Source organism: Chenopodium album, chromosome 6 (genome assembly GCF_948465745.1).
Source record: "Chenopodium album chromosome 6, dcCheAlbu1.1, whole genome shotgun sequence".
In the NCBI taxonomy this organism is placed as follows: domain Eukaryota; kingdom Viridiplantae; phylum Streptophyta; class Magnoliopsida; order Caryophyllales; family Amaranthaceae; genus Chenopodium; species Chenopodium album.
This window is the reverse complement of record NC_137839.1, coordinates 77,950,931-77,977,453: the sequence shown is the minus strand read 5'-3', so window position 1 is coordinate 77,977,453 and position 26,523 is coordinate 77,950,931. Positions and strand designations below refer to the sequence as shown.

Here is a 26,523-nt window from a genome sequence, read left to right as displayed (position 1 = left end):
TTACTCTTCCCCCTCAATACCACACATTTTATTTGAACTTTCAATTATGGAAATACTTGTAATTGCAAAATCTTGGTTTAATGTCATCATCAATTGATATCATAAATTAAGGAATATTCAATTAATTAAATAGTGATTTAGAGTTTTAATTATTTTTTAATTGTTAGAATTGCAAAACCATGGGCATTTCATCATGAAGTCATTGTACCAAAAATTAGGTCATTCCTATGGGCCTCTTTGACTTGACAGAAATTTTTACATTTTTTACCAACCAATCAAACTTTTCATCCAAGATTTACCCACTATTATGGCAGGCTATACTTGGTCTCATTTTATTCTTGCACATGTACTTTTCTTATTTTTACTGTTAGCTCTTCGTGCTTAATTTTAGTCTATTTAGTACTTTTCAACATTTGCTACAGGTGAATCTCATGACTCAATGCTCATATAATAATTGTTGCACATCCAAGTGATTAAATGAATATATATGCATGGTATTATGGTACGGTATAACTACTCTCAAAAAGGTTCATATAATTGTGGTCGATATAGTATATAGATACATGAATTGAAGGATACTACCCGTAATAAACATAGATGTCACCATAAGTTTTAATAAAGCCCGTATCAGTTAGTTAATGGAGTCAATAATTGTTCGTACTCACAATGGTTGCTAATCTATGCTTCAATAATGTTGTGCATAGCTAGAGTAGGTTTTAATAAGCTATTGTACGTGATGTGGTAGAGATCAAGGCATAACCCTAATCTCTCTGAAATAATTTAATTTACGTAGTATGGATCTAATTGTAGCATGTATAACCGGTTGACAATTGTTCATAAAAAGACATAATGTGACAATTCGATAACAAACCTTGATTATAAAAAGATGTATTAATGTATGAATTTGATGACAATTGTTTAAGTGCGGAGTACCATATATATTTTGTCATGTATAGCCTGATTGAGATAGATAAATAAAGTTGTATCATACTCATACTCGTGTCCATGTTATATCCATTAATAGAGCTAGCAGCCTTCCTCAATATTCGTTAAATTTGTAAATGTTAAGTTCAAGAGAATTGTGCGTCGTTTACATGCCTATTGATCATTCCCTTTCAACCGAGTTGAAGTTTCATTACACCTTCATAATAGCTAATAGTACTCGTATAAGATCAACTGTTTAAAATCTGCTTTATGAACAAATTAAAGAAAGTTACTAAAAAATAAAGACGTTTCCTTGAAGATCAAGGATTCCTTTTTTTTTCTTCTTTTTTCTTTTCTTTTTTTGGTATTGGATTTCTACTCTTAGATGAGTCACTTTCTATCATTCCACTTGAGATCATGGACGTACTTGACTCATTCTTAAAGATTATTAATTTCTTTTGAACCTCTTAATTAAACTTGGATGCAACATAACAACTTACATAATCATAATAGTGTTTAGTTGTTTAACAAATTAAAGTTATGCATTAATAAAGAATAATGGTTTCTCCAACGAAAAAACCATAAATACTGAAGAATAAGGTATATATATATGTCTATATGCTCTTCCTTTGGTCCAAAATAGGTATTGCTCCAACCATTTGCTAAAGATTCGTTAGAAATTTACTAATTAAATAAGAAACCAATAAAAGTTGGCTCAAGTGATAAACTGTTTAATGTTGCTTAAAGGAGGTCTTGATCGAGTTCAAGTTTTACCGAATGCTGAAAATACTTGTTGAGAGACTCACCCACTATAAGTCAATGTACAACCCTGGTCGAATCCAGATGTAATCATAGCTAAGCTATGGGTGCAGTGAGGCAAACTACAAAATTACTAAAAACTCCTTCCCATAATAGCATATATGTACATTATATAGTACGGAATATGTCTTTAAACACTGTCCAACACATCTCGAGAGGTGACATTAATACAAATTGACATTTTAAAAAAAAATGTTATCTTTAAGGATTGAACTAGGACAAAAGGATTAGAACGAATGTCAAGGGTGTAAGACAAAATAAAGAGTTTAAGGCAATAGTGAAAACAAAACATGTAATCCATCCGTATTAAAACTTCATATTCTAAGATTCCTAACACTACTAATTGAGTAATTGGTGAAAAAAAAAGTGACGTGCTAAAGTACTAAAATAATTTCACTATGCGTCTATAAGCTAGTGCAATTATATCAAATGAATTAATGATAAAGATATAGTATATAAAACATGTTCGATCTTATAGTTCAGGACCGGATATATGCTTTAAACTCTATCAATTAACTTAAATATGAAGTACGTACTTGACAAATTGATGTAGACAAGTCATATATCAATGCTTAGCTTTGTCATTTATAAATAGTCCTACCAACAGGGATCGCATGCATCAATGTTTCCATCAATTACTACACTGCTTCAGATTCAATGGATATCTATAAATTTAGGTTATATGCATGAATTAATCTTGATCATGCATAATATGCTTTATGACGTAATATTCTTTATAATTTAATTAATGAATATTTCATGTTTTTTATTTGAGCTAGCTAATTAATTAGGCTTTAAGAAATTGAATCTACAATATAAGGATAATGGTACAGTGTAACTTCCCTAGCCACTCAAGTAATAAGTAGATTTATGATCATACAAATTATGGGTTGCAAGAAAGATCCATATTTATGGGAAATAGATCCCACATGCAATGCAAGTAAATGTTTTGTGAACATGACATGTTTTTTTATTTTTTATTTTTTATTTTTTTTGACGATAATGTGGGTTCCCTTACCTTTCTTGATTTTGGTCTAACATTCATATAATTTGCTTTACTTGGGACAATTCTTAATATTTCTTATGGCTTGAATTTCACCTCACAACTCATAAAATCAATTTCATCATGCTTAGTTTACTTTTGGATAAGTTTCCCCTTTAGATTGTTAGCTAGTTGCATCATTGCCCTTTATGATGTTATGTTCCAAATGAGATACAAGTCCCCTTGTTAGAGAATAGAGATGATCAAAGGTATGACAATATGGCATGAATAGATCTAGATGATCTATCGTGTTTGGCTTGAGTTGGCTTTTCATTATTCTGGTCGTATTCAAAAAAAAAAGTGTGAAACATTGTATTAATATACAGATTTCCAAGAAAATGATCGAATTAGGCTATGTTCAGTTCAACATATTTGAATAACAGTTTTCTTATTTCAGAAATAATCAATTCAATCATTAACGCCAAGACTTTAACTAACAACTCTTAGACTTGGGTGCATGCATAATTTTTTAAAGATGTTATTTTGGAATATATATTGGTTGGAGTAATAGAACTAGAAAGCAATAATCAATTATAGTTCTTAGCAAGTAGGATAATTTGTTTGAGTTCCCCCCATAAAAAAGCACAATCTACATTTAAGGATAGATTGAAAATTCTTCAAGTAGGTAACAAGAGTAATACCTAACCTAGTATCTCCGATAATCTTGGCAAATTTTTGACCATTTTTCAATCCATTCATACAATGCAAATATGACTCAACTAATTCTATAAGTGGTAAGAAATAATGTACGCTAAATTTGTCACCTTGTTGGAGGTAGCTTTCTTTAATTTAATACCCCAAAATCAAAGTAAAAAAACGAAATCACTATCACAAAAATGTCTCTTAATTTGCAAAGATCTTCAATCGCAATTGTTCAAACAAAATCTCATAAAATTAATGAAAGAACATATCTTTTGACGATCATAGTTCAACTTCTAATTACTTTGTTATATGTTTAAAATTCTCCTACGAAGAATTAATTAAGATATCTCGATCTTTACATTATTTTTAATTTGTTATGAAATATAGTAATAATAATTTAAGGTGGTGATGATGATGATTGTCATTAGTTAGATAGCAAAACCAAAAAGAGGGAAACTATGCTTTTGATGAAGGTTTAATTTTCATGGGACCACATTATAAATCTTTGGTTTAATGCAAACAATTAGCAAAGATATGATAAGTTCAAGCTTAGCTTTAAATTAAGTATGCATTCAACTTTATTTTATTCCTTTTGATAATTTGATGAACAGTAATAGTCACTGATTTCTCACTTAAAAAATAAATAAATTAATAAATAAAAAGGTACTCCGTAACTTGAAAAAGACTCTTTAGACTAGTTGTTAATCTTGTTGTTAATCATGAGGTGCGTGCAAGTGTGCCAAAATTATGCCTTGGGTAGAAATGATGGTGCTTTAATTATATTTTAAAATTATTATGTTAGATTTCATATCTTTATACAACCCTTTTTTTTTTTTTTTTTTTTTTTTTTTTTTTTTTTTTTTTTTTTTTGCAAGAGTTTGACTTTTACCCTATTCGTTGTTTTACTTTGACTAAGCTAGCTTTAATAATTATATTAAAGAAAAAATATTATCACGTGAGATTTTGTTAAATTCATTTCGATTTATACTATTTTAATATCAAATATTTATACTCCGTAATTTTTAATATTAATAATTAAAGATATTAACGATTAAAATCATACATTGATAAGCGTGAAAAGAGAAGTGTTACAACTATAAAGAAACAATTTTCAATACCATTTTTTTTCCCCATTTGTCCATGCAATTTAAAACTAATAATAAAAACGAATCTAATAACTCACTTTATTTATTCATAATTAATATACGAATCTTAATTTGGTAATAATAAGTACAAAAAATGTAGTTATGCCATGCACTCCAAAAAAATTGGACCACCGACCACCGTACCCCAAATTGTTGTGGAAGGCACTAATAATGGAATGGTGTAATGGTGGTGGAGGTATCGTTGGCATGCCTTATGCATGCTTTGGCAATGACCCAACCGCAATTATGTACACCAAAGTTAACTTCATCTATCCTTTACCTGTCAACTCATCAAATTTTTATTTATTCAATCTTTTTCCTAGATCTAACCCTACCTCTATAACATTTTATTTTATTTTCCCCTATATTGTTACTCATAATATAATTAAATTATATGCCTCCATAAGAAATGATTGAATGAGGGATGACAATTTTGCTAATAATTATACTTGTACTACGTATATATGAATGCCTCTATATATATATATATATATATATATATATATATATATATATATATATATATATATATATATATATATATATATATATATATATATATATATATGTTATCTGCCATGCATGATTCTATGCATCTACATGCGAATGATGTAAATATGTAATTATTATATGTTGTATGTAAAAGATTATTTTCAAGTAAAGCTGTGAGAAAGAGAATGAAATTTATTCATGATGATATAAATATCAGGATTTCGGAATGCTTATTATTTTTTTTTTATTTTTTTTTTGTCAGTTAGAAATTTTGGAGAGGGATTAGTTTTAATGGTTGGTTATGATTATGTTTAGATAATTTTGGTCGTGGATGTCATATGACTTCATTTTACTAAAATAATTATTCCCATACTTTCTTATTGAAAAAGAAAAAGTAAATTATTGTCATTATATTCTTTCTTATGAAAAATTGGGCATAACCCTAGTGATGTTTTTATAAGTTAAGTAAACTAATACGATCTTGTTTACACTCAAACGAAGTATAAAGAGCATATTTATAACTCACATACAAACTCATTGACAAAACTCCTATTATATTTTGTTCACACTAGACACTTTACGCAAGTGATTTTTAATTTGATGATTTGATCTGTATTCAGTAGCCTGTGTTAGTGTCAAATGAAATCTAGTATATATATTTATGTATAATCTCAAATAATATAGATCGAGTGTATATGTGTAAGAGCGTTGTGAAATTATATTAGACGACAACGGATTAATATAGTTATTGTAAGATTTGTAACACTAAGCTAAGCTAGATACTTTATTCTTTCTAAGAAATGAATTAATATTCTAGTCATCTTTCTAATCTTTTAATTATGTTTCATAGTCAATTAGAATATACTAATTAAATACTTTGTATAAAACATCATTTTGAGAGCATTTATATGTTTAGTTTCATAATTATTATTATTATATTGTTCAATTTTTTTTTTTTAATTATATAGTTTATATTTTATAGCTCAAATAATAGTTATCGATATTCAAGTAAACCTGGCGCATCGTCCATGCCACACGCTAGTTTATATCCACTCCGATACAACATTTTTTTGCATGTCCATTCACCGTCGATCCTACTATTTTCTGAGAGTTACTAGTTAATTAGCACATCTCTGTCACAATATTCCAACAATTCTATAGATTATCTAGTCAATTCACATTTTCTTAAAAAATATTGAAAGTGGAAAGCAAGATAAGCACTGCATGTCCTAGATCTCCCAATCAATTAAAGCTCAAAGCGTACGTGTATTAGATTCATTTCATATCTCAAAGAAATAACTTTATTAAAAGTTGGGAGTTTGATTGTAACAAATCATGCGTTACACAACACTAATTAATTAACGCATTATATGATTGGGAAGTTAAATCCAAAAAAGATTATAAAGTAATGACTTGGATGTACAAAAGAAGCTAAAATATCATTTCGTTTTCATAAATAGTTACATACACATCAATTAACTTAGAATATAATCCTTCTTCTTTTTTTCCTTCTTTCATCCGCCCACAAATGCAAGTTAGCTAAACAATGAGCATCATTTGACATTTTATGTCTTTCTATTTGGCTTGATGTTCATTTTTGGTCCATACCTTTGGTTTGTTCCTCGAAAGAGATCGATATTCTATTATACAATTTATACCATTTATTTTGGAAAATATTATTTGCATATATTCCTTTCGTAAAATTAAGTGTCATATTATCTCAATCATGAATCATGAAGGTTTCAGCATGGTTTTTCAATACTCTTATAGTTGTCTCGTTCTTTTTTGAGAGTGAAGACGTGAGGCGTAGCCCAAGTGGTTATAGCTCTCATTCCGATTCCAAAATCTTTTGGCATCGATTCTCATCAGTCACCACCCACCCTTGTAGCTTTCTGAACACCAAAAAAAATAGTTGTCTTCTTTTTGTCCTCTAATTAATCACCACTTCATTTAAATGTAGGCGGGTATAATTATTTTTATTTTATCTATAGCTATGGTTTTTTGTGGTACCTTTTTTCTATAGTGACCTTAATAAATGACTCAAAATCTTTTTCAGAGTAGACACACATATATATATGAATGGACCATTTGCTGTTTTTATTGTTTGGATTGGATATGACTATATGAGTCCATATGACTCAAAAGTGACCAAGTCGGATTAGGTGTGACTCAGTTCAGATTATTACAAAATCTTTCGTGCTTTTTTTTAGAGTATTGTAGATTCATAACCATAGAATTGAAGGTGAATAATTTCTTTATAAAATTGAGGATTAAGTTGTTTGCAAAAGTGACTACATAAAGGGAAGCGATATTGAGTAATCTCTTTATTTTCATATTTATTTGATCGCAAGTATTTAGGAAAATTAATAATTTCTTAAATATTGTACGAAACATGTCCAAACATCACTGTAACATACGCCAACTCTTAAGAATTGAAATAGATGTCCAAATTTTTAATACGCAAATGTAAATCGTCAATGGATGTCTTTTAAGTTGTCCATTCTTTTAAAAAAAAATTATGAATGCATTGTGTGCAGAAATATCTTGTACGAAGTACTCTGTAGTCTGTACTAACCTATTCCACTAGAAACCAATCATGAGCCTTTTTTTTAAAAAATAAAAAATTAAAGACCATTTTCATTAGGAAAACTAGGGGGGAAATCTGATAGAAAGAAAGGGCCCTAAGATGATATAACAGAGCTAGGTTCATAAGTAGAGCATGAGATGAAGCCCAATTATAATTCATGATTTATCATTGGGCTTTGCCCTAAGTTTGCATCACTAGACAGATATATGCTGCAATTCAAAAAAAAAAAAAAAAAGGGGAAAGAAAGCAAGGTTTTCTTGGGCTCTTCTGAAGTATGAGTGTATGACAGTATCCCTTTATTTCAATAATAATCAACTTTATGGTGGAATTTTGGTAGCCCATGAAGGCCCAATAAAACCCAGGTCCATCCTGAAAGTATGATACTTACTATATGTGTGCTATACTTCCCCATTAGAGTTAAGCATGGGCAAGAGTGGCATGAAATTGGTCCAACTTGACATGAGCACATTGTAGGAGCGTCCGAAAACAATAGGTATGCCAATGGACCATATATCAAGCTTGAACATCATTTTCGAAACATGACACAAAACAATAAGATCACGACAAGTCAATCACAACGTATTGTTTTGGATGTGCATAGGCCCCAATTATAGAAGATCGTTGTGCAAAAACTTAACACGATATTTTAAAGATATACAGTTAAAGATATGCAATGGTTAACAATTTTTATAAAAGCATAAGTTTATTAATATGCTCCATACGTAGTATATATGTTCTTTTATTGGTGTAATGAATGAAAAAAAATTTAGTTATTCCGTATTTTTTTCTTTTATTTGCTTTTATGTTCATTGTATACAATGTTATTTTACTTAAATGATATGTTTGTACGTCTAGCGTTAAAAAATGACAATTTTAAATGCGCTTATAAGAGTATCATGAGCATCATATTTAAATATCTAGGATCTAATATAATTTTTTTAAAAAATAAAACTATGCCATTTGTTTATTTTTTTAAAAATAAGTCATTTTCTATGTTCGAATCAATTTTATCATTGACGACGTTATGATATTTGACTATTTTAAGATAAAATAATCTAACAAATTGATGAATGATGCAGGAACAAACTGCCAAACCAATCAATCAATCGTAAGTAGATTAAGAACAAAGAGATAGATATGCTCAAATTCACCAACAAGAAACCAAAAAAATTAAAAATAATAATAAGGCATAGACTTTTGAGAGAAGAGTCGAAATAATTTAAGGTCAAACATTGATGATAAGAATATGAAGTTATGAACCAACAACCTAGCACTGTACATGCTACCACGTACGATACATGCATACATTATCAAATTCGTAGTCCCCCCTAAGGAAAGAAAAACACACCCTCTTCCCGCCCTTAGAAAGGCAAATTTAAAGATACATGTATTATTTCTCATATTCGGTATTTTTCCCATGTATGTATTATGTATATTTGTTGAATAATACTTCATATAAACATCTTAAGAGTTTTAGTTATTTAAGTACGTATATGTTTTTTTTTTTTAATTATGTATCTGGCCTCATCGTCGTTCTGTAGGTCACGTGTGCCGTGTGAGAGGTAATTCATTTAAGAGGGAGTATGAAAAAGTCTAATTAGCATATTGCTTAATGAATGAGTTTTGTCAAGAATTTACGGGACCTCACTTCTAATTGAATCACATTGGCTTTTGACTAATTAATGATACTTAAACAGTTAAACCTCTTATGAAATCAAGGGTAAAATTTAAGTTGTTCGACAAGCTTTGACTAAACTTACAAAGTTACAATATGTTGTACTAGTAAAGGGAAAATTTAAACCTAGCTTGGAACTTCATTAATTATTTGTGTTATCACTTACAAATTTGCTGCATGCCCATGAAATTTCATTTCCATTCCTATTATTCATGTGTGTTCTCGTTATTTAGAATTTGCATATCCATAAAAACAACACTTTGATCTAAAATTTAGACATAGTTAGGAACCAAATTACCAAATAATATACAAAGTACAAAGTAGCAAATGCAACATAATACTCCGTTCTCTTTTCAGAATAGGTGTTATAAGTATAATGCAAGTTATATGATGTATTAATTTGTACCATTTCACACAAGAAACAAATCAAAATCACATACAAATATATATATGATTTACACCTCACAAATCTTGAACCAAAGAATTCAACAAAAGCAAAAGAAAGTGACACTAAAGTTGAACACCTTACACCCACCTCACTTTGCTTTGCTTTCCTTTGTTTCCCACATGAGTATATCATTTTTCACTAGTAATCCCTACCAATCATAAAACGATATATTTATACAAAACCTCGAGATCAATAATCGCAAGGATCCTAGGATTGCATAGCAATGAATACTTCTCGTAATCCCGACTACTGTATATTCATTAATAAAAAGAAAAGTGTAACACTTAAAAGAACAGGGGAGTATAAGAACTCGAGATCAGAAAATATCGAGGATCTCGAGAATTCGACGGTTGCAAAGGGGACAAGAACCTCGATTAAGCCATAACTCCCTAGAACACACCCTACAATACGTATGACCACATGGTATTAACGCAGCTCCTTTCTTCCTTTCCATGCACACGCAACACACCGTATCACTCCCTTCATTATTATTTCCCTCTCTTTCCCCACCCTTCGATCTTTCTCTCTCTAAATCTCGACCGTCCGTTGTCTCCTCCAATAATCTCATCAACGACACCCTTAACGGCGTCGTTCCGCCATTATACGGCGTCGTTTCATCATTATTAATATCAACATTATTGTTATTATTATTATTATTTCGCACGGTCGCACCGTAACTTCCGGTGCTCTCGGCCGCACGAAATTCCCTCTCCGCGGCCAACGCAGCACCCAAATTCATCCCTCTTTCAGCGGGTCCCACTTGCTGACGTGTCTCAAACTCTTCTTGTACGACGCCGTTTTCTTCCTCTAGTGGAGAGGAATTATTATTATTCTCCTCGCACCGCCACGTGGCGACACCACAGCAACCGATGCCGTTAAATCCTAGCCGTTCCCTTAGAATCTTCCAACGGCTGTTATTACTTCCATCTTCTCGTCTCATGGTGCGATCTACACCGTCCATTTTCTCGACGGTGAGAAGATCAAGAAGAGTTCTGATTCTTCTTTGATCGGACGGTTGTTGTGAAGGTGGGTGTAGAAGTAATGGACGGTCTTGATTTGCCGGACTATGAGTTATTGCTGTACTCATCTTTGTATCTACAAATGAATGAGAAGTTGAAGAGAGGAAAATAAAGAGTGAAAAAACAAAGAAGGTTGTTTGTATTTATAGTTGTACAAGGTTTAATTTAATTTGAGAAAAGACGTGTCTACATGTTATACTCGTGACAGAGAATTTAGTATTTGTAAAATAAAATAAAATAATTATCACGTACTTCGATGTTAAAATGGTTAAAGCAAATTCTTGTATAAGACGGTTGAAAACCAAACGACACCTTATGTTTTGTTACACTACTTACCCTATTTACTCTCCTGCTTTAATATTGTGAATTTGTGATTGACTTGATATGGTGGGAGTAATTTGAGTGATTGAGTCGCGCTAAATTAGGTTTGGTTGGGTTGGGTTGAATTTGAATCATTGTAAATCATTATTTGCATATTATAATACTAATTGAAAACTAAGGGTTTGTTCTCTTCAGCTTAATTTCAGTTTAGTTCAATTGAATTCAGCTCCAACTAATTCAGTTCAGTTCAACTACTAATTTTCTTCTCTCGTAAACAATTCATTTCATCTTTATTTAGTTTAGTTCAGCTCCAATCATTTCAATTTATATTAATTCACCTCAATTCAATAAATCAAAACAGACTCTAAAACAGATTATTTTCATTTTAAATCGAATATAGTAGGATCAAGTTTATTTTTAACAACCCTAATCAAACTTATATTTTTGTAAGTTAGGAGGAGAATTACTCTAAAGTGGGACCCCAAAATGGGAGAGAAAGGGGAAGTCAAAAGAAGATGTGGGGGAGAAGGAATTGCCAGCTGATGATAAATTATTGAGATTAGAGACATTGGACAGAGCAAAAGACAAATTAGAAAGAAGAAAAAAGGATTACTAGACCCCAAAATTAAAGAAAATAGTGATGGAAAGTTGGAAAAGGTGTAGGCCATTGATGGTGGGATATTCGTACAAATTTCGCGCCAGAAATTCGTTTTCAATGCTACTAACACATAGATCTAATTTGCCACTTTAGGGTTATTTTATGATACACCATTTATATTATGCTAATGAATAATGATAGATTAATGATGTGCTATACTGCCTTGATTTAGTACTTCTGTCATTTTAATGTTTGCCATGCTTCAGTTTTTCGGTATTTACATCACTTCAACGGTTTTTCAGCTACTATTATAAGGTAAAACTAACGAAAGTCCTTATTTTTTTCCTCAGAAGTCGTAGTAATTTAATTTTCCATAGTCTACTTTGAGAAACAAAGGTTATCATCTTGTGGTTAAACGATAAATAGATCAACAAGTTTTTCATTAATTATGAGTCCTACGAGGCTACAATTATTGATATAATTAAGAAATATCATACTGATTAGGCATTTTTGTTGATTTATTTACAATTTGACCAAATACTTCATGCCTTTCTCGTCTACTTAAATCCTCACGAGTCATGACGAAAATTGTTGAGGGGTGTTATTTCGCGTTTGTATATGTGTATAAAAGTGTTCGAGTGGATAGAAAAGTCGAAATAAGAAAACAACTCCCCGCGCAAGTGATTTGTTTGAAATCTTGCTTAATTTCAACAAATCTTTAAGGCCTATTTATAGTTGTCACTTGCTCACTGCTACAATCAAATATCATGTGTTACCTTATCATCACATTCAATTATGAAGAACCTTTTGCATTTTTATCTGGTTTGGAAGCTTTGTTTTGTCTTATTTCACCTTTTACCAGATGCTTATGTTCTTTCGATGATTTACGCCATTTTTAAAGTTATCTTCAACCAATTATAGATTACTTTTGTAAAAATATTTAGAAAAAAATAATAAATAAAATAACAAGTACCAGTATATATATAGCTTACAAATTTAAATACGTACATTGTATATAAAATTGTTATTTAAGGCATCATTTGGATACAATATTATCATATCAGTGGTGTTCAAGCTTTTGTCACCAAACATCCAAAGGAATTTTATAATTTAACCAACAAATAAATTAAACAAAAAGACTAGTTGGGCATATATCGACTTTTCATCATCACTTCTACTCCATAAATTCTAAATATTGTGACCTTTGCATTACCTAATACGATAATATCTATATCTACTTTAAAATGTTATTCTGCACACAATTATATTGTATTCATTAATTTTAATCACTCAAAATTACATATTTGGTATATATTATAAAGTGATATTTACTAGATAATCCGATATGTAAATAAAAAAAATCATCAATTTATAACCTAATTTAGTAAAAAAAATGATAAATTTAGTCTATTAGAGTCCTTCAATTGGCTAATTATGTTTTTTTGTTATAATTTGACTATTTTGTTGAGGATTGATTAACAAATTGTTGAATTATCATCTTACAAATTATATAAAGATTCAATGAATCGGATAGCTAGGCCACCAACTCTACTAAAAAAATTAATTAAAATAATGTGAGTCTTCTTTGATCACCTAAACATGAAGTAGCTCCAACCTATTGACGCAATGGTGATGAATCACGAGCCTTACTTGTTTCGGTGACTTTCTTGGTTGCAATTATTCAAATTTGTGATAGAGATTTGATTAATTATTCTTTATTGATTAATCACTAACCTATTGATGGAGTTGAATTTTTTAATTAAAGCTCATTAACTATTGCTAATTGATTTGACATGTTAGCTAATTTATTCGTCAACATTTCCAAAAAAATTAGCATATTCATGAAATGTTAACGAATTTGAAATATTAAACAAAAACACGGACTATACGGAGTATTATTCGAACTAAATCTCGGTTAACTTGATCCACCTAAGGCTCGGAGCTTTTCAATTTAGGGTTAAGCACCTAACGTAAGGCTTAGAGCTTCTCAATTTAGAGTTATGCACCTAATTAGGCTAGAAAAATCTTATGTCAATACAACCTTGACTTGGATTGTCTTAGTCCACAACTTGACTTTAAGTTGGTTAATTATCAATTAACTAAGACTACATAAGATGAGTTTTGGCTTGATCTGATCAGACTCATAGGCCCATAGTTAACCAGCCAACTCTAATCTTCTACGGAGTATGAAGTTCATTATGATGTACATCATGCCATAAAACAGGACAACATTTAGAGATGGGCAAAGAGCCTAAGACTGGACCGACAAGAGGGTCAATTAAGCCCGATACAACATGAAATACACATTGGTGGATTATGGGTCATGCTTGAACATCATTTTCAAAATATAGCACGATCTGACACCACCACGACGAGCCAATTCACATGCTGGCCTTTATTTTTGATCAATTTACCAAAATAAAAAAAATTAAGAGGCTTGTTGGCACGCCATGAGTTCATGACATGTGAGTCAGCCCGTGCTGTACTTTGTTTATAAATGATCGTCACAATTCCTATCCAACATGATTACTCCGTATTTGTTAGCCATTTTAAATACGAGGTAAACTAACATGACATATGTTTGTGCCCACCTAATATCTAAAATAGAGGTAACAAATTAGTCGGTCAAGCTTGAAGGGTCATTTCTATCCTTCTAAACATACGATATACTTTGGGCCAAGACAACATATATTGGACTTTCATTTACAGATTATGTTATCAGCAGTCTATTCATTTTACTTTAAGGCCTTCTTATGTATACATAGTTACATACAAATGCAAGGGTTGTGTTATACTGTTATATGCCAGGGTCAAAGTAGGCCAATCACTTGAACACCCCAGGGGCCCAGCCCATAGCAAATTACGTGTTCTTTCTTGGAACATTGAAAGAAAGAACCATCTAGATTCTACTACAGTTTTTCATTAATTTATTTTTTAGCTAAATGTCACTAGCAAGATTGTGTTAAAACCAAACAAAGCTTGATGACCCCTCATTTGTCAATCATAAAATATTTGTCCTGTTTTAATAAAGCTCTAGCAATATGTTTTTTTTTGTTTCTAATCCATCCCCAAGCCTAGCTTAGTAGTTATAATCCATACGGCCATACCAATAGTTCTATTCAGTGTAATTAATATTTGTAGGTACAAGTGAAATTCAAAGACATTAACGATTATAATTGTAGATTAGCAAGCTGGTTATATTATTACTCGTACACTTAATTTTAAAAGGACCGATTATTAGGCCACAAGCATATTCAATTTCAATAATACTCCAATTTTTGTAAGTATAATTAAATTTCATATTTTTCATGTGTGATGTGTGGCTAAAATCAGTCCATTAAATTCTTAGCAATTATTTGGGTGGTGATAAATTTTTCAAATCACCAAACTTTCACAACAAAAACACCAAAAATACGCACCACTATAAAATATCATCTCCTCACACAGTACCAGCTACCAAGTGCATTCCCGGCATTTCGCTAAAACAAAATCATCAATTCTTTGAATTTTCGACACTTTTTCCACACAAAACAAAATTTTCGACGCTACACTTCCCAGAATCTCGCTAATTTTTCGTCAGAAAAAAAATGTCGATAATTTCACAATTTTGCCAACTACCCATAAAATCCCACAAATTATCCTCACAAATCCAGCAATTTCCCCCCAAATCTCCTCTCTTTTCCTCAACCCCACTAAAATCAACAGGGGCAAAAAGGGAATTTACAAGCATCAAAATCAAAGCAACCTCATTAGACGATGAGTGGGGCCCAGAGAAGCAGAGCTTTAACAACAGCAGCAGCTCCGGCGGCGGAGCAGTGGCGGTTGCGGAGGAGGAGACGGCGGTTGAGGCGGAGGAGATATATAAGCTGAAAAAGCGGTTAGTGGATTCGTTTTATGGAACTGATAGAGGATTGAAAGCAAGTAGTGAAACTAGGGCTGAAATTGTGGAGTTGATTACGCAATTAGAAGCTAAGAATCCAACTCCTGCTCCTACTGATGCTCTTCCTCTTCTTAATGGCAAGTGGATTTTAGCGTGAGTTTCTTTCTTCTTTTCACTCTCTCTAATTCTTTATTTTGATTGCTTTTAAGTTTACGGGTTAAATGATGTAGACGGGATTTGTCTCGGGTATTGGGTAAAATCTTAAAACCCCGAAAATATGATGTAGACGGGATTTGTCTCGGGTATTGAGTAAAAACTAAAAACCCTGCAAATTTTAAGTGACTAAGCTAGTTGAGAAATCCATATATATGCTATTCTTTGTGTTTTTGTATTAAGATTTTGTGATGGTATATTTCATGAAATTGATTTTTTTTTAAAGTGGATTATATATTTGATCATTTCAAGTGTATATATCATTTGGTTTTATTGTGGAATTGCTATTTGATGTATTCCCTGTGTGTGTATATCAAGGTTTTAGAAGATTATATGGGAATTTAACTTGGAAATGAATGAGGATATGCAACTACTTATGTGAAAGATCTTTTATAAGCGCTTGATGATTTACACACTCTTAAGTCTCTACATAAGTGAATATTATCTTATAATTTGATTATGAATTGATAATATTTTGAGGTTGGGAAAACTATATGTGAAGAAAGATTTAATTTTGTTGACAAGAAATATAACAAAAGCTTGCTTAATTCAATCTAAATTGTCATTTGATAGTGAGTTTATATACTAATGTAATCTTGCACCCGGGAAGTTGCTGGTTGATCTCAGTGATTGACTAAAGTTAATCGATCAAGTGGCATTTTGTGATAGAGTTGAAACTTCGGTTCAATTGGAATGATTGAATATACAATCTACATGCATATACATTTGTAAATAATGAATATACAATGTACATGCACCTGGGAAGTTGCTGGTTGATCTCAGTGATTGACTAAGTTAATTAATCAAGTGGCATTTGGTAGTAGAGTTGAAAATAATGGATATACAGTTGCAAATTCTTGTTTGATTTTGAATATCAGTTAAGGAGATTGACTGGATGCTGTTCCTGGTACTTCATTCTGTTTGCTTAATTAACTCTTGAGTCCGATGAAAATATGTGAGAATAATGCTTGTATTACTAAGTTTGTTGTTCAGTACTCTCAAGGTGAGCCGCAGACCATTGCATGTCAATAATTTGAAGACCATTCTGTATGTTCCTGTCAATATCTTTTATAATTTTGTAAACTTTTATAGTTTCTGTTATGTGGTGCAGACAACTATGTCTAGAATGAATCTTCATCTCTTGCTCGGTTTGCAATCTGTTTCTGGAATTACTGATAGTAAATCGCATTTTGATTAGTGTTACAACAACAAAGCCTTAATCCCAGAATGGTTTGGTGCCGGCTAACATGAATCGTCATAATGGAATAATTTATCCTGTATCTTTCATTTTGCAGGTACACATCGTTTTCTGGTTTGTTCCCATTGCTTTCCCAAGGAAGATTACCACTGGTCAAAGTGGACGAAATCTCACAGACTATTGATTCTGAGAATTTCACTGTCCAGAACTCTGTGCAGTTTTCGGGTCCTCTGGCCACCACTTCTCTTAGTACCAATGCGAAGTTTGAAGTCCGCAGCCCCAAGCGTGTTCAGGTATCTTTTAGATGCTTCTTCTGGCTCTTTGAGAGACATATAACTTGGTCAAACATAGATGCACCATTTTGATGATGCACTTGGTTGTTTTTGAAAAATTCCTTACGTTTAGCCTAAATTTAAGCTCCAAGAGCTCATATTTAATTACTCATGCCTAAGTGTTAGTGTGAGTAGTATCTGACAGAGTTACATGAGAACAATTGAAGAGGTTGATGAATTTGGGATATAACTGCTGATGAGTTTGGGTCTCGGTGGTAAAAGATGCACTGATGGATTTGGAATCTAGATCATGTACTTGGTAAAGCTATGACTTCACAGATCTTGCCTGTTTCCCTTCCAAGTATACCTAGTAAAGTGTCCTTGTTTCACTAATATTCACCATTCCTAGGCTTGCTTGCCCAATAATTACAGATTTATATCGATCATTCACTCTTAATTTGCAAGCTTTGTAGCGAAGTCTTATTTCGTAGACCGTAAGTTGTGGTAATAAGTAATATGTAATTTTGAAAGGAAAAATCTCTTATCAATGTACCTGGCAATGCTTGTCTGCTTCTTTCATTAATACTCAATGGATCAATCGACTCATTACCACCTCTAGAAGTGAATAAAAATTTATAATGAAGAACAAGTTGAGAATAGAACTGATCTCACAAAGTTAGATTCAACTTTACCATTTGATACTCAATTATTCCTGAATCCTATTGACCTATTGCACTCCTTTATTTCTGTATTTGATTTGATTTTATTTATTTGTTTATTTATTTATTTTTTTCAAATTTTTTTTTTCATATTATAAATTGCTTAGATCTAAATGTTCCATCATCCCTTGCAGATCAAATTTATTGAAGGAGTCATTGGCACTCCCCAGATAACAGACAGTGTAGTTTTACCTGAGAATGTAGAGTTTCTGGGGCAAAACATTGATCTCACACCTTTGAAGGGCCTGTTTAACTCAGTACAGGACACCGCTTCATCAGTTGCTAGGACAATTTCCAGCCAACCACCGTTAAAGTTCAACATAGGTCAAAATGAAGGCTCGTGGTTGCTTACCACCTACCTCGATCAAGAGCTTCGAATCTCAAGGGGTGATGCAGGCAGTGTGTTTGTTTTCATTAAGGAAGGCAGTCTTCTCTTGTCTCCCTAAATGAAGCTTAATATCCCTTAATTAGTATATACTGCAATCTAGATGGGGGTTTAATACTATGTTGTCACAATAAAACCACCAGTTATTGGTGCTAATACTCGTAATATACAGAATGGTAAGAAAGGTGTATTGCCACTTGTATATTGTAGTTCACATACTGTATCAAAAAGATGATGTAATATGCTTTCAGTGATGATATAAAGTAAAATCCAAGAATATTACAAGTTATATCTGTTTCTAACGTTAAGAATCAACTGTCACACACGTATAATTGCTACTAGTAATGTGGCAGCTAAATTTAGGACGGAGAGAGCAACTATCATGTTATACTAAACTCTACAGGTTAGTATTGCTCTGTATTTGTAAGTCTTACGTTTCCATTTCAAGATTTGTATATTTTCTTGTGGATCTGTAAATCAAAAGTATTGATTGTCTCATATAGTATGACATAATGTCCTAGGAAAGTAATAAACATCAATCCTGAGTAGAGTTCTATCTGATCTTAGATACGATGCTTCATCATATACATGGCTGAATGGTGCCAGTGGTACGACGAATGCTAGCTGGCCACTTGCATGAGTTGCATCATTCATGGAGTCTTAAGCATTTTTAAGGCTCTTTTGATTGCACTAAAACAGTCTAGCAACTTTAAGTTTGGCAACTTTTATTATAATATTTTTTGAACTTCTCAGTATGACTGCTAGAAAATATGAAGTCTACTGCTTATGAGCTAGATACTCCTAGTATATGAATGAAAATCCTCCTATTTTAACTTTGAATCACTTTAGTACTTCTGAATCAGTTTAGTCATATACTACTACTGTTATGAATAGACATTAATACTATAGACTATACGAAATTTGCTTTTACTCCTTCATTCAGGATAAATAGTGATATATGCAGGAAGTTTTACCTAATTACCTTTTATGTTTGCATGGACTACTCCACCCTTATTCCATTGCAGGTAATACTACTCCAAATTCCACTACATGATTGATAATGTTAAGACTATAACAGTATTGTATGCAGGTAACATGAAGTACTGACTTTCATTAAAAATCGCGCAAGAATTTGTTTACTCCTGCTGTAATTCAATTCGCATGAGGGATTCACATCTTTAAGGTGCCAACATGAAAGGTATTATTGTCTACAATATGATTTCATTAGTGGCATTTACAGCAAAAGAAAATATCAGTACAAACCTGGTGGAAGGCTTCTAGTATAATCCCTCTATACTCGACAGAGTTCATCGAAATGTAGCACTTCAATAGATACCGGAGATCATTAGGCTCTTTTATACGGTTTGCTAGTATAACTTCCACCATTGAGCGCCTAAAATCTTCCATTGGATCATGAGATGATTTCTCCATAGCAAGCATCAGAAGCAACTTTCTGTTGCTGCTGCTGCTACTGCTACTGCTATTGCTAGTTGTTACATTTTTTACTACCTTCTTTTGCTTCCTTTTTCTTGCCTCCATTAAGCTTCTTGCTTTTTCTTCCTCGTTTTCCTTAATCATTTGATCTAATCTCTCTTGAACCATGTGATGCGCGAGGCTTGAGATTGATGCGTACCTGTCTGACGATCCAGAGCTTTCACCACCTTCTGTTGATGTTCTGCAGTTAGTACAGCATAAAGCCCTGCAACCTCCTGTACCCTTAAACTTGTTGCTCCTCCTACCTTGCATTTTATTGTGAGACAACACTCTTATGTTTCTAAGTAGAGTATGATGTTAATTACATAATTAGTGACTTAATTAGCAATATATGGCAAGTGGGGTCTGGCTAATTATGATTATGTTCTGAATTCTGATTCTCAGGATATTGAGGAGTATCAGGAGGGCATACAGGAAACATTGAATATTTTTATTTGCATGACTATATTATTGTACATTAGGGTATTATTTAATGATGTGATTATGATGTCTTGTTCACCTTTTAATGTGATTATCTTAACCTTTGTACCTTTACATTAGTTGGCACTTTGCTGGAAAAAATTGATCTATTGCTACTAGAACAGGGGACCCTGTTTTAGTTTTCATCTTAGTAGGCTTGTAATGCTGAATATGATGGTTAAAGGTTAGGTTTGATTTACTTTACATGTCAATTTGCCATGCTTCTTTAGTTTAATCTTGTTTTAGGTGATTGAATATAGGTGCTTGTGTATGTACTTATCATGACTGGTGCATTGTTTTGTGTGTTCGTTATGATAGATGACCAATATAGAATTGCTAGTCGTTAAAGGGTTCACTACAAAATAAAATCTCTAATGATTTATTCTCAACTTATTTTCTTTCTTTCTATCAAACTTACTTTTCCTAAACAACAAACATAACGATGATGAAGGCTAATTTTGGATCAAGACTTTCTCATTTTGAGACACTTCGACATATTAAGTGTGTTCATTGTCCGTACGTGAGTAATCTTCTATGTTTGTTAGAGTAAATTAAACCTAGGTGTCATATGATAGTAATAATTAGCATTCGCGGCTTAACTATTCCTTAATGAAGAATTTATAATGAACCACCAACTTTGGATCAAATAGTAATCTCCCATGCTCTATCTAATATCTATTATTGGCTTACCTACAAAACTTTTGGTAGGTCATCAAATAGAGCACAATGTATGCAAAAGGGTGGGGGAGAGGGTGGTAGGATAGGCTTAAGAGGTTGCAGATTCATTGAAACAAGGCTTTTGCTTCTTGTTTTAGGAAACTTGAAACTCATCACATGCATATAAAGCACTTGATATATATTAGCAACAAGTCCTGTCAATAATTATCTAACTTTATCATAATCAGGATAAATAATCATTTTTCTTAGTATAAGCACCTGAAATTTTGAAGGCCAGGAGTAGGTGCAGATTCAATGAAACAGGACTTCCTTATTTGATTAATTTGTTGAAACATAAACTAAGCAAAACTTTTCCTTAGAATTAACCTATACTTGTATATGATAGTGTTCTCTTTGCTTGAATTCACTTATTTTACCGAGTTTATTAGCATTGAACTTATATTATTGAAATTTATTAGTTAAACACTTGTTTTATTTGGACTCGGATTCATCTTACTTGAACTTATTGGCTATGAACTAAACTCTAAACTCATATAACGGAATATTTGAACTTATTACTCGTATTTGACATGCAATAAACTCTTAACTTATTAACATTGAACGACTTACATTATCTATATTCATTAGACCTAAAATAAATGAAAATAAGATGAGAATAATATCATAACCTAAGCTAATACTTAAGCCTTAATTACCTGAAAATAAAATAATTGTAAGTAGCAAGATCAATTAATTATGAGAAATCTGACAAAAGAAGAAAAAACAGCTTGTAAATATATATGTGCTTTATGTGTTCTGGACAGCAAAAAATAAGAGTAGTGGATAATAAAGCCTTATTTTTTTGGGTTAAATATAAGTATAGTAGTTATAGACTTGGACTTCAGTCTATTGCACAAGAAGAAGAAATTCATGCAATTACAAAGTACTTAGCATGTGATGTAATTAGTAAAGCCCTGATATCCCTCCTTTTTTGTTTGATTTGGTTCCCTAATTGAACATCATCTTTCCATAATTATTAACAATATTATCATAATCATCACCATCAGTGTAAGGTAGAGTGTCCTTCATTAGGTACTCTACCTTCAATCTTTATTGGTTGATAGGATAAACCACGTTTGCACGTCACACACATATATATGTAATATGTTTAAAGATTATTTATTCCTTCGTTCAGAAGCCTAGTGAAATATGTATTTCACTTAGTTTAGTTATACAGTTTTGAAAATGTGTAGCACATACATTATTGGCGGGATTACCCAAAATATAATCGTAATAAAGAATCCCCAAAATATATACAGCTAGTAATTTAACATGTTCATCATCATCCCATATAGATTAATTACACTAGATTAAATTAAAGGTTTAGTAGAATGGACGACAAGATTAGTAGTATAAGAGTCCAACCATTGATCTGCTTCAATGTATGTCATGGTAAGAAAAGGAGCCACTACAGTTTCATTAAGCTTTTGCTCGTAAGACACCCTTGCACTCAAACTCGCGCCTGGTCCCGAACACATATATTCCCCATAGAACACCGTCCTGCAACAAAATATTTTTCCGTTATATTGGTAGCTAGTGTTAGGGCCTGTTCTCTTCAACTTAATTTCAGTTCAGCTCCATTCAGTTCAGTTCAGTTCCTAATTTCCTTCTCTCATAAACAATTCATTTTAGTTCAGTTCAATTCCAATCAATTCAATTCAGTTTAATAAAGTAGAAGAGAACCTTAGGGCCTGTTCTCATACATTTATTTTCAGTTCAGTTCAATTCAGTTCAACTCCTAATTTCCTTCTCTTATAAATATTCATTTCAGTTCAGTTCAGCTGAGTTTAGTCTACGAGAACAGGCCCTTAGTTTAACATTAAACTTGTTACAGTAAGTAGGTAGTTGTTTCCAAAAGTGGTTAACAATTAAGTTGTTCTCACTGAAAAATCATACGAGTATTATATAAGCAAAAGAGATAGTTAATTTAAACAATTTCTTACTCGTCGTTGTTGGGGTTGTTAAAGTCATTCCAACCCTCAGGAGCAATAATATCGGACATGGAGGTGTAAGCAAAAAGTACACGTGAAAATGAGCGCCATGCACGTCCAAGCCAAATTCTTCCGGTGCCTCCAATGCTACAATTGTAGAATACAAACCCTGAATTTTCGTCTTGTGAAGCTCTTCCACTTGCTGTTACTACTCCGTTTATGTTTTTTTGGCCTGGTGGAACCGGGCTTGCTATGGAGATCATTGCACAATTCTGAATAAATCAATAATTTTGAACGTAAATCATTAGATACATTCTATGGGTAAATTAGACATTTGTGAGTCGGTGCTCATATATGTTAGGAAAATAACTACAGAATTTAATTTACATACTAAATCGGATTATGAAATTCCAACTCACTTATTATTCATGTGGTCAAAATAATTTTGACCGCGATTTTTGACTTGTATAAATGAAAAAATAAAATAAAATAAAAAAATAGCATGGGGATCTTATTTAGATTGGCTATGTGTAAATTTATAAAATATCAAAATTTTTTTTTTATTATTTTCACTTATACATAGTTGAAGATATTAATGGTCAAAGATGAATGTTGAAAACTGTGCAAATATCGAACTTTTAGGAACTAACATAGGGAGTATTTTTTCTTAGTGTGCATGCACATCAAGTTGTAGTTGGTGCCTTTAAGCGATAAGGTGGGATTGAGTAAGTTGAAAGAGAATTATTAGGAAAAATAGTAGGTAGTGTTAGTAATAATACTATAATAGGTATGTAGGATGATTATTAGCAATTTATACAGTAATAATCACATAAACATTACCTCGTAGAATGATCTTCCATTGCCAAAGATGAAATCAATGGAACCTTGGATGTAACAATCCTTAAAGTAATGGCGGCCTCGATCATCATGAAGTGTGTCTTGTGCACCAAAAAAACCGCAACCCCAAAAGGCGGCTTGATCTCCTCCGACTCTAATAGCCACAGCTTGTGCTCCTACAGCACCGGGTGCAGGTATTGGTGCTACATTCTATACGATAAAACAACTTGGTGTTAAACCCATGTACATTATATTGTAGCATAAGTTAAGTGTTGAGTATATTATATATATATATATATATATATATATATATATATATATATATATATATATATATATTTGTATAGTCTTACCATGAAACTAATGTTCTTAGCAATGAAGTTTGATGCAAAAACTTGAACTGAGCCACTAGAGAATGTGCCATGTGCGGAAGATGCTGTATCATTCCATACAATGGCGGTCGAGGTGTACCCTTGCCCTTGGAAGGTGATGTTTGGTTTGTTTCTAGGGACCGTCACCTTTTCGCTGATCATTGTTCAATAACAACCCATCAACACGTACAGTAATATCTCCGTTTCAAAATAATTTAGTGTAATTTAGTTTAGCTGATCTACATACGACCATTGATAACTCAACTATCATCTCCCTCTATTTTATAAGTGTCCCAGTTTGACTTTTGCATTACCCAGGTATACGGTGTACCACTTATAATTAAACATACAAGTACTGGCATAAGTTCTTATTAGAAACTAGTCTTTTCCATGTATAGTTTATTGTGAATATTAACTTTTTCATACTTTATATAACTTACTACTGAATTAAAAATATTATATTGGTCAAAGTAACGCGTTTACAATTATTACAAATATGCTTGTCAAATTAGGACACTTATAAAGGATAACAAAACTTTAAATATGTTGTTATGTGTTGCACCAAGAAACCATAATTGTATGATAAAATTGATGATAAAATACTTAGAAAAACATTAAACTTACTAGTATAAGCCTGAGTTAATCCATATAATGACTCTTTTTAGGCTAAGAAGAGGGGCATCATCAACAGCAGATTGAACCGTTGTGTAGTTACAACATCCTTTACTATCAACACATAAAATTGATGTTGTATCCGTATTTGGAGGAGGAAAATCTGGTGGAAAATCATCACAAATATTAACAGTCACATTTTGATTATGATCTTTGCGATGATGATGATGATTATTGTTATCGTTATGGTGATGACCATGGTGTCCATGACGATGGTTATGATGGCTTAATTTCAAGCTAGGGTTGTAATTTTCGACGTGTTTGAAGGATGGTAGCAAGGGAGAATTAGTAAGGTAATTAGTGGTCGTTAAGGATAAACCTACGGAGATTAACAAGACAAATGATGCATATTTGAGAGTGATCATTTTTGTGATAATGTACGGAGAAGAAAGAAAATAATTTTGAAAAATGTACGTGATGGTATGCATTAATATTGATGGAAAATTTAGGATAAAGTTTACTATAATGAGATGCACTTGAAGTGTAAGCATTTTATGGCATGCCTTGCAAATTACCCATGCATTCAATCTTATATACGTGATGGAATTTCTAAGTTACATACCAAACCTATAAGCTAATATTAATAACTCTTTGTTCCACTAATCAACACAATTATTAACTAAAATTCTTAATGACCCTAAGCTAATTATTTAATAAGTGTTATATACAATTTTCTTGGGACAATTTAGTCATACTCTTCATGCTTCTTGGAAATCAAATTAATTGGGGTGAAGCTTGGTCATATGTTTGCTTAATAATCGTGCAATTAACTTAATAACTAAACTTTTTTGCCCACTTCATGTTTGATTTAGTGTTATTATCAACTATCAAGGTCCCAATATTCTAACTAAAATATGACATATATTGTCATTTTTTTTATAAGATAAGATAGGAACCCCACTCCCGAGCTTTTGTAGAAGTAGCTTAATGTAATTGATGAAATTTTGAATTTTACGCAGGGTATTTCAAAATCCTTTGATTGAGTTACCAGTTAGTCCAGCTTACCACTGTTAGATTTTCACTCTGGCTTACTTTAATTATAAATGAATTCATGCATGTGTTTCCAAGACATTTAGAGACACTTATAATAGACCAAACCCAATAATTATCTAAACTCTAAACATACCTAAACATCTAATGTGTAATTATGGTCCAATGGAATCGCTAGGTTACTTACTAAAATTATAAGTATATGTAGATAGAATTGAGGATCATACATTCAACCTTGATTTAACTTCAAGATGGAGGTAGAAGAGTTTAATTACCACTCTTCCAACCCCTCATTATCTAAAAAGTTGGGCTAATGAAGAGATTCTCTATGTTTGTAGTTTTACTTCGAAGAAACAATATCGTGAAATTACTCTTATCTGATTACATTTGACTTACTTGGAGATCATGCAAAAAATAACTATAGTTAACTAAGACTACTATACAATACCTACATTATTTTGAGACTAATTGAGTATTTATTAAAGTCGTGGATAATTTTCATGGCCATAAAATTTTGAAGATTTATCATGAAGTAACTATATCCAAAAGTGTAAAACAGTTGAAAATGTCTTGTTGCTTAAAAAGAGGAGAATGAGGATTTGATTGGCTCCTTAACAAAATGGCAAATCTTGATTCACTATTGCTATTTTACTTTATTTCAAAGAAATTCATA

General features: G+C 31.9%; 3 protein-coding genes across 3 annotated transcripts; 1 reads left to right on the top strand and 2 right to left on the bottom strand.

The window, feature by feature from the left end:
• Positions 1-9,854: 9,854 nt before the first annotated feature.
• LOC145635418 (uncharacterized) lies at positions 9,855-10,881 on the bottom strand. The gene has a single exon (XM_081686697.1). The coding sequence runs from the start codon at positions 10,859-10,861 to the stop codon at positions 10,091-10,093; it is 771 nt and encodes a 256-aa protein (XP_081542823.1). The 5' UTR covers positions 10,862-10,881; the 3' UTR covers positions 9,855-10,090.
• A 4,220-nt stretch (positions 10,882-15,101) lies between these two features.
• Positions 15,102-18,668, top strand: LOC145636463 (light-induced protein, chloroplastic-like). Its single transcript, XM_081688036.1, has 3 exons — positions 15,102-15,745; positions 17,101-17,296; positions 18,129-18,668. The coding sequence occupies exons 1-3, from the start codon at positions 15,300-15,302 to the stop codon at positions 18,438-18,440; spliced, it is 954 nt and encodes a 317-aa protein (XP_081544162.1). The 5' UTR covers positions 15,102-15,299; the 3' UTR covers positions 18,441-18,668.
• A 3,489-nt stretch (positions 18,669-22,157) lies between these two features.
• On the bottom strand, positions 22,158-25,230 carry LOC145635417 (putative pectinesterase 8). The gene is made up of 5 exons (XM_081686696.1): positions 24,813-25,230; positions 24,171-24,342; positions 23,821-24,027; positions 22,993-23,252; positions 22,158-22,549 (listed from the first exon to the last, which is right to left on the bottom strand). Exons 1-5 carry the CDS (start codon positions 25,223-25,225, stop codon positions 22,360-22,362), a joined length of 1,242 nt encoding a protein of 413 aa, XP_081542822.1. The 5' UTR covers positions 25,226-25,230; the 3' UTR covers positions 22,158-22,359.
• Between the last annotated feature and the right edge of the window lie 1,293 nt (positions 25,231-26,523).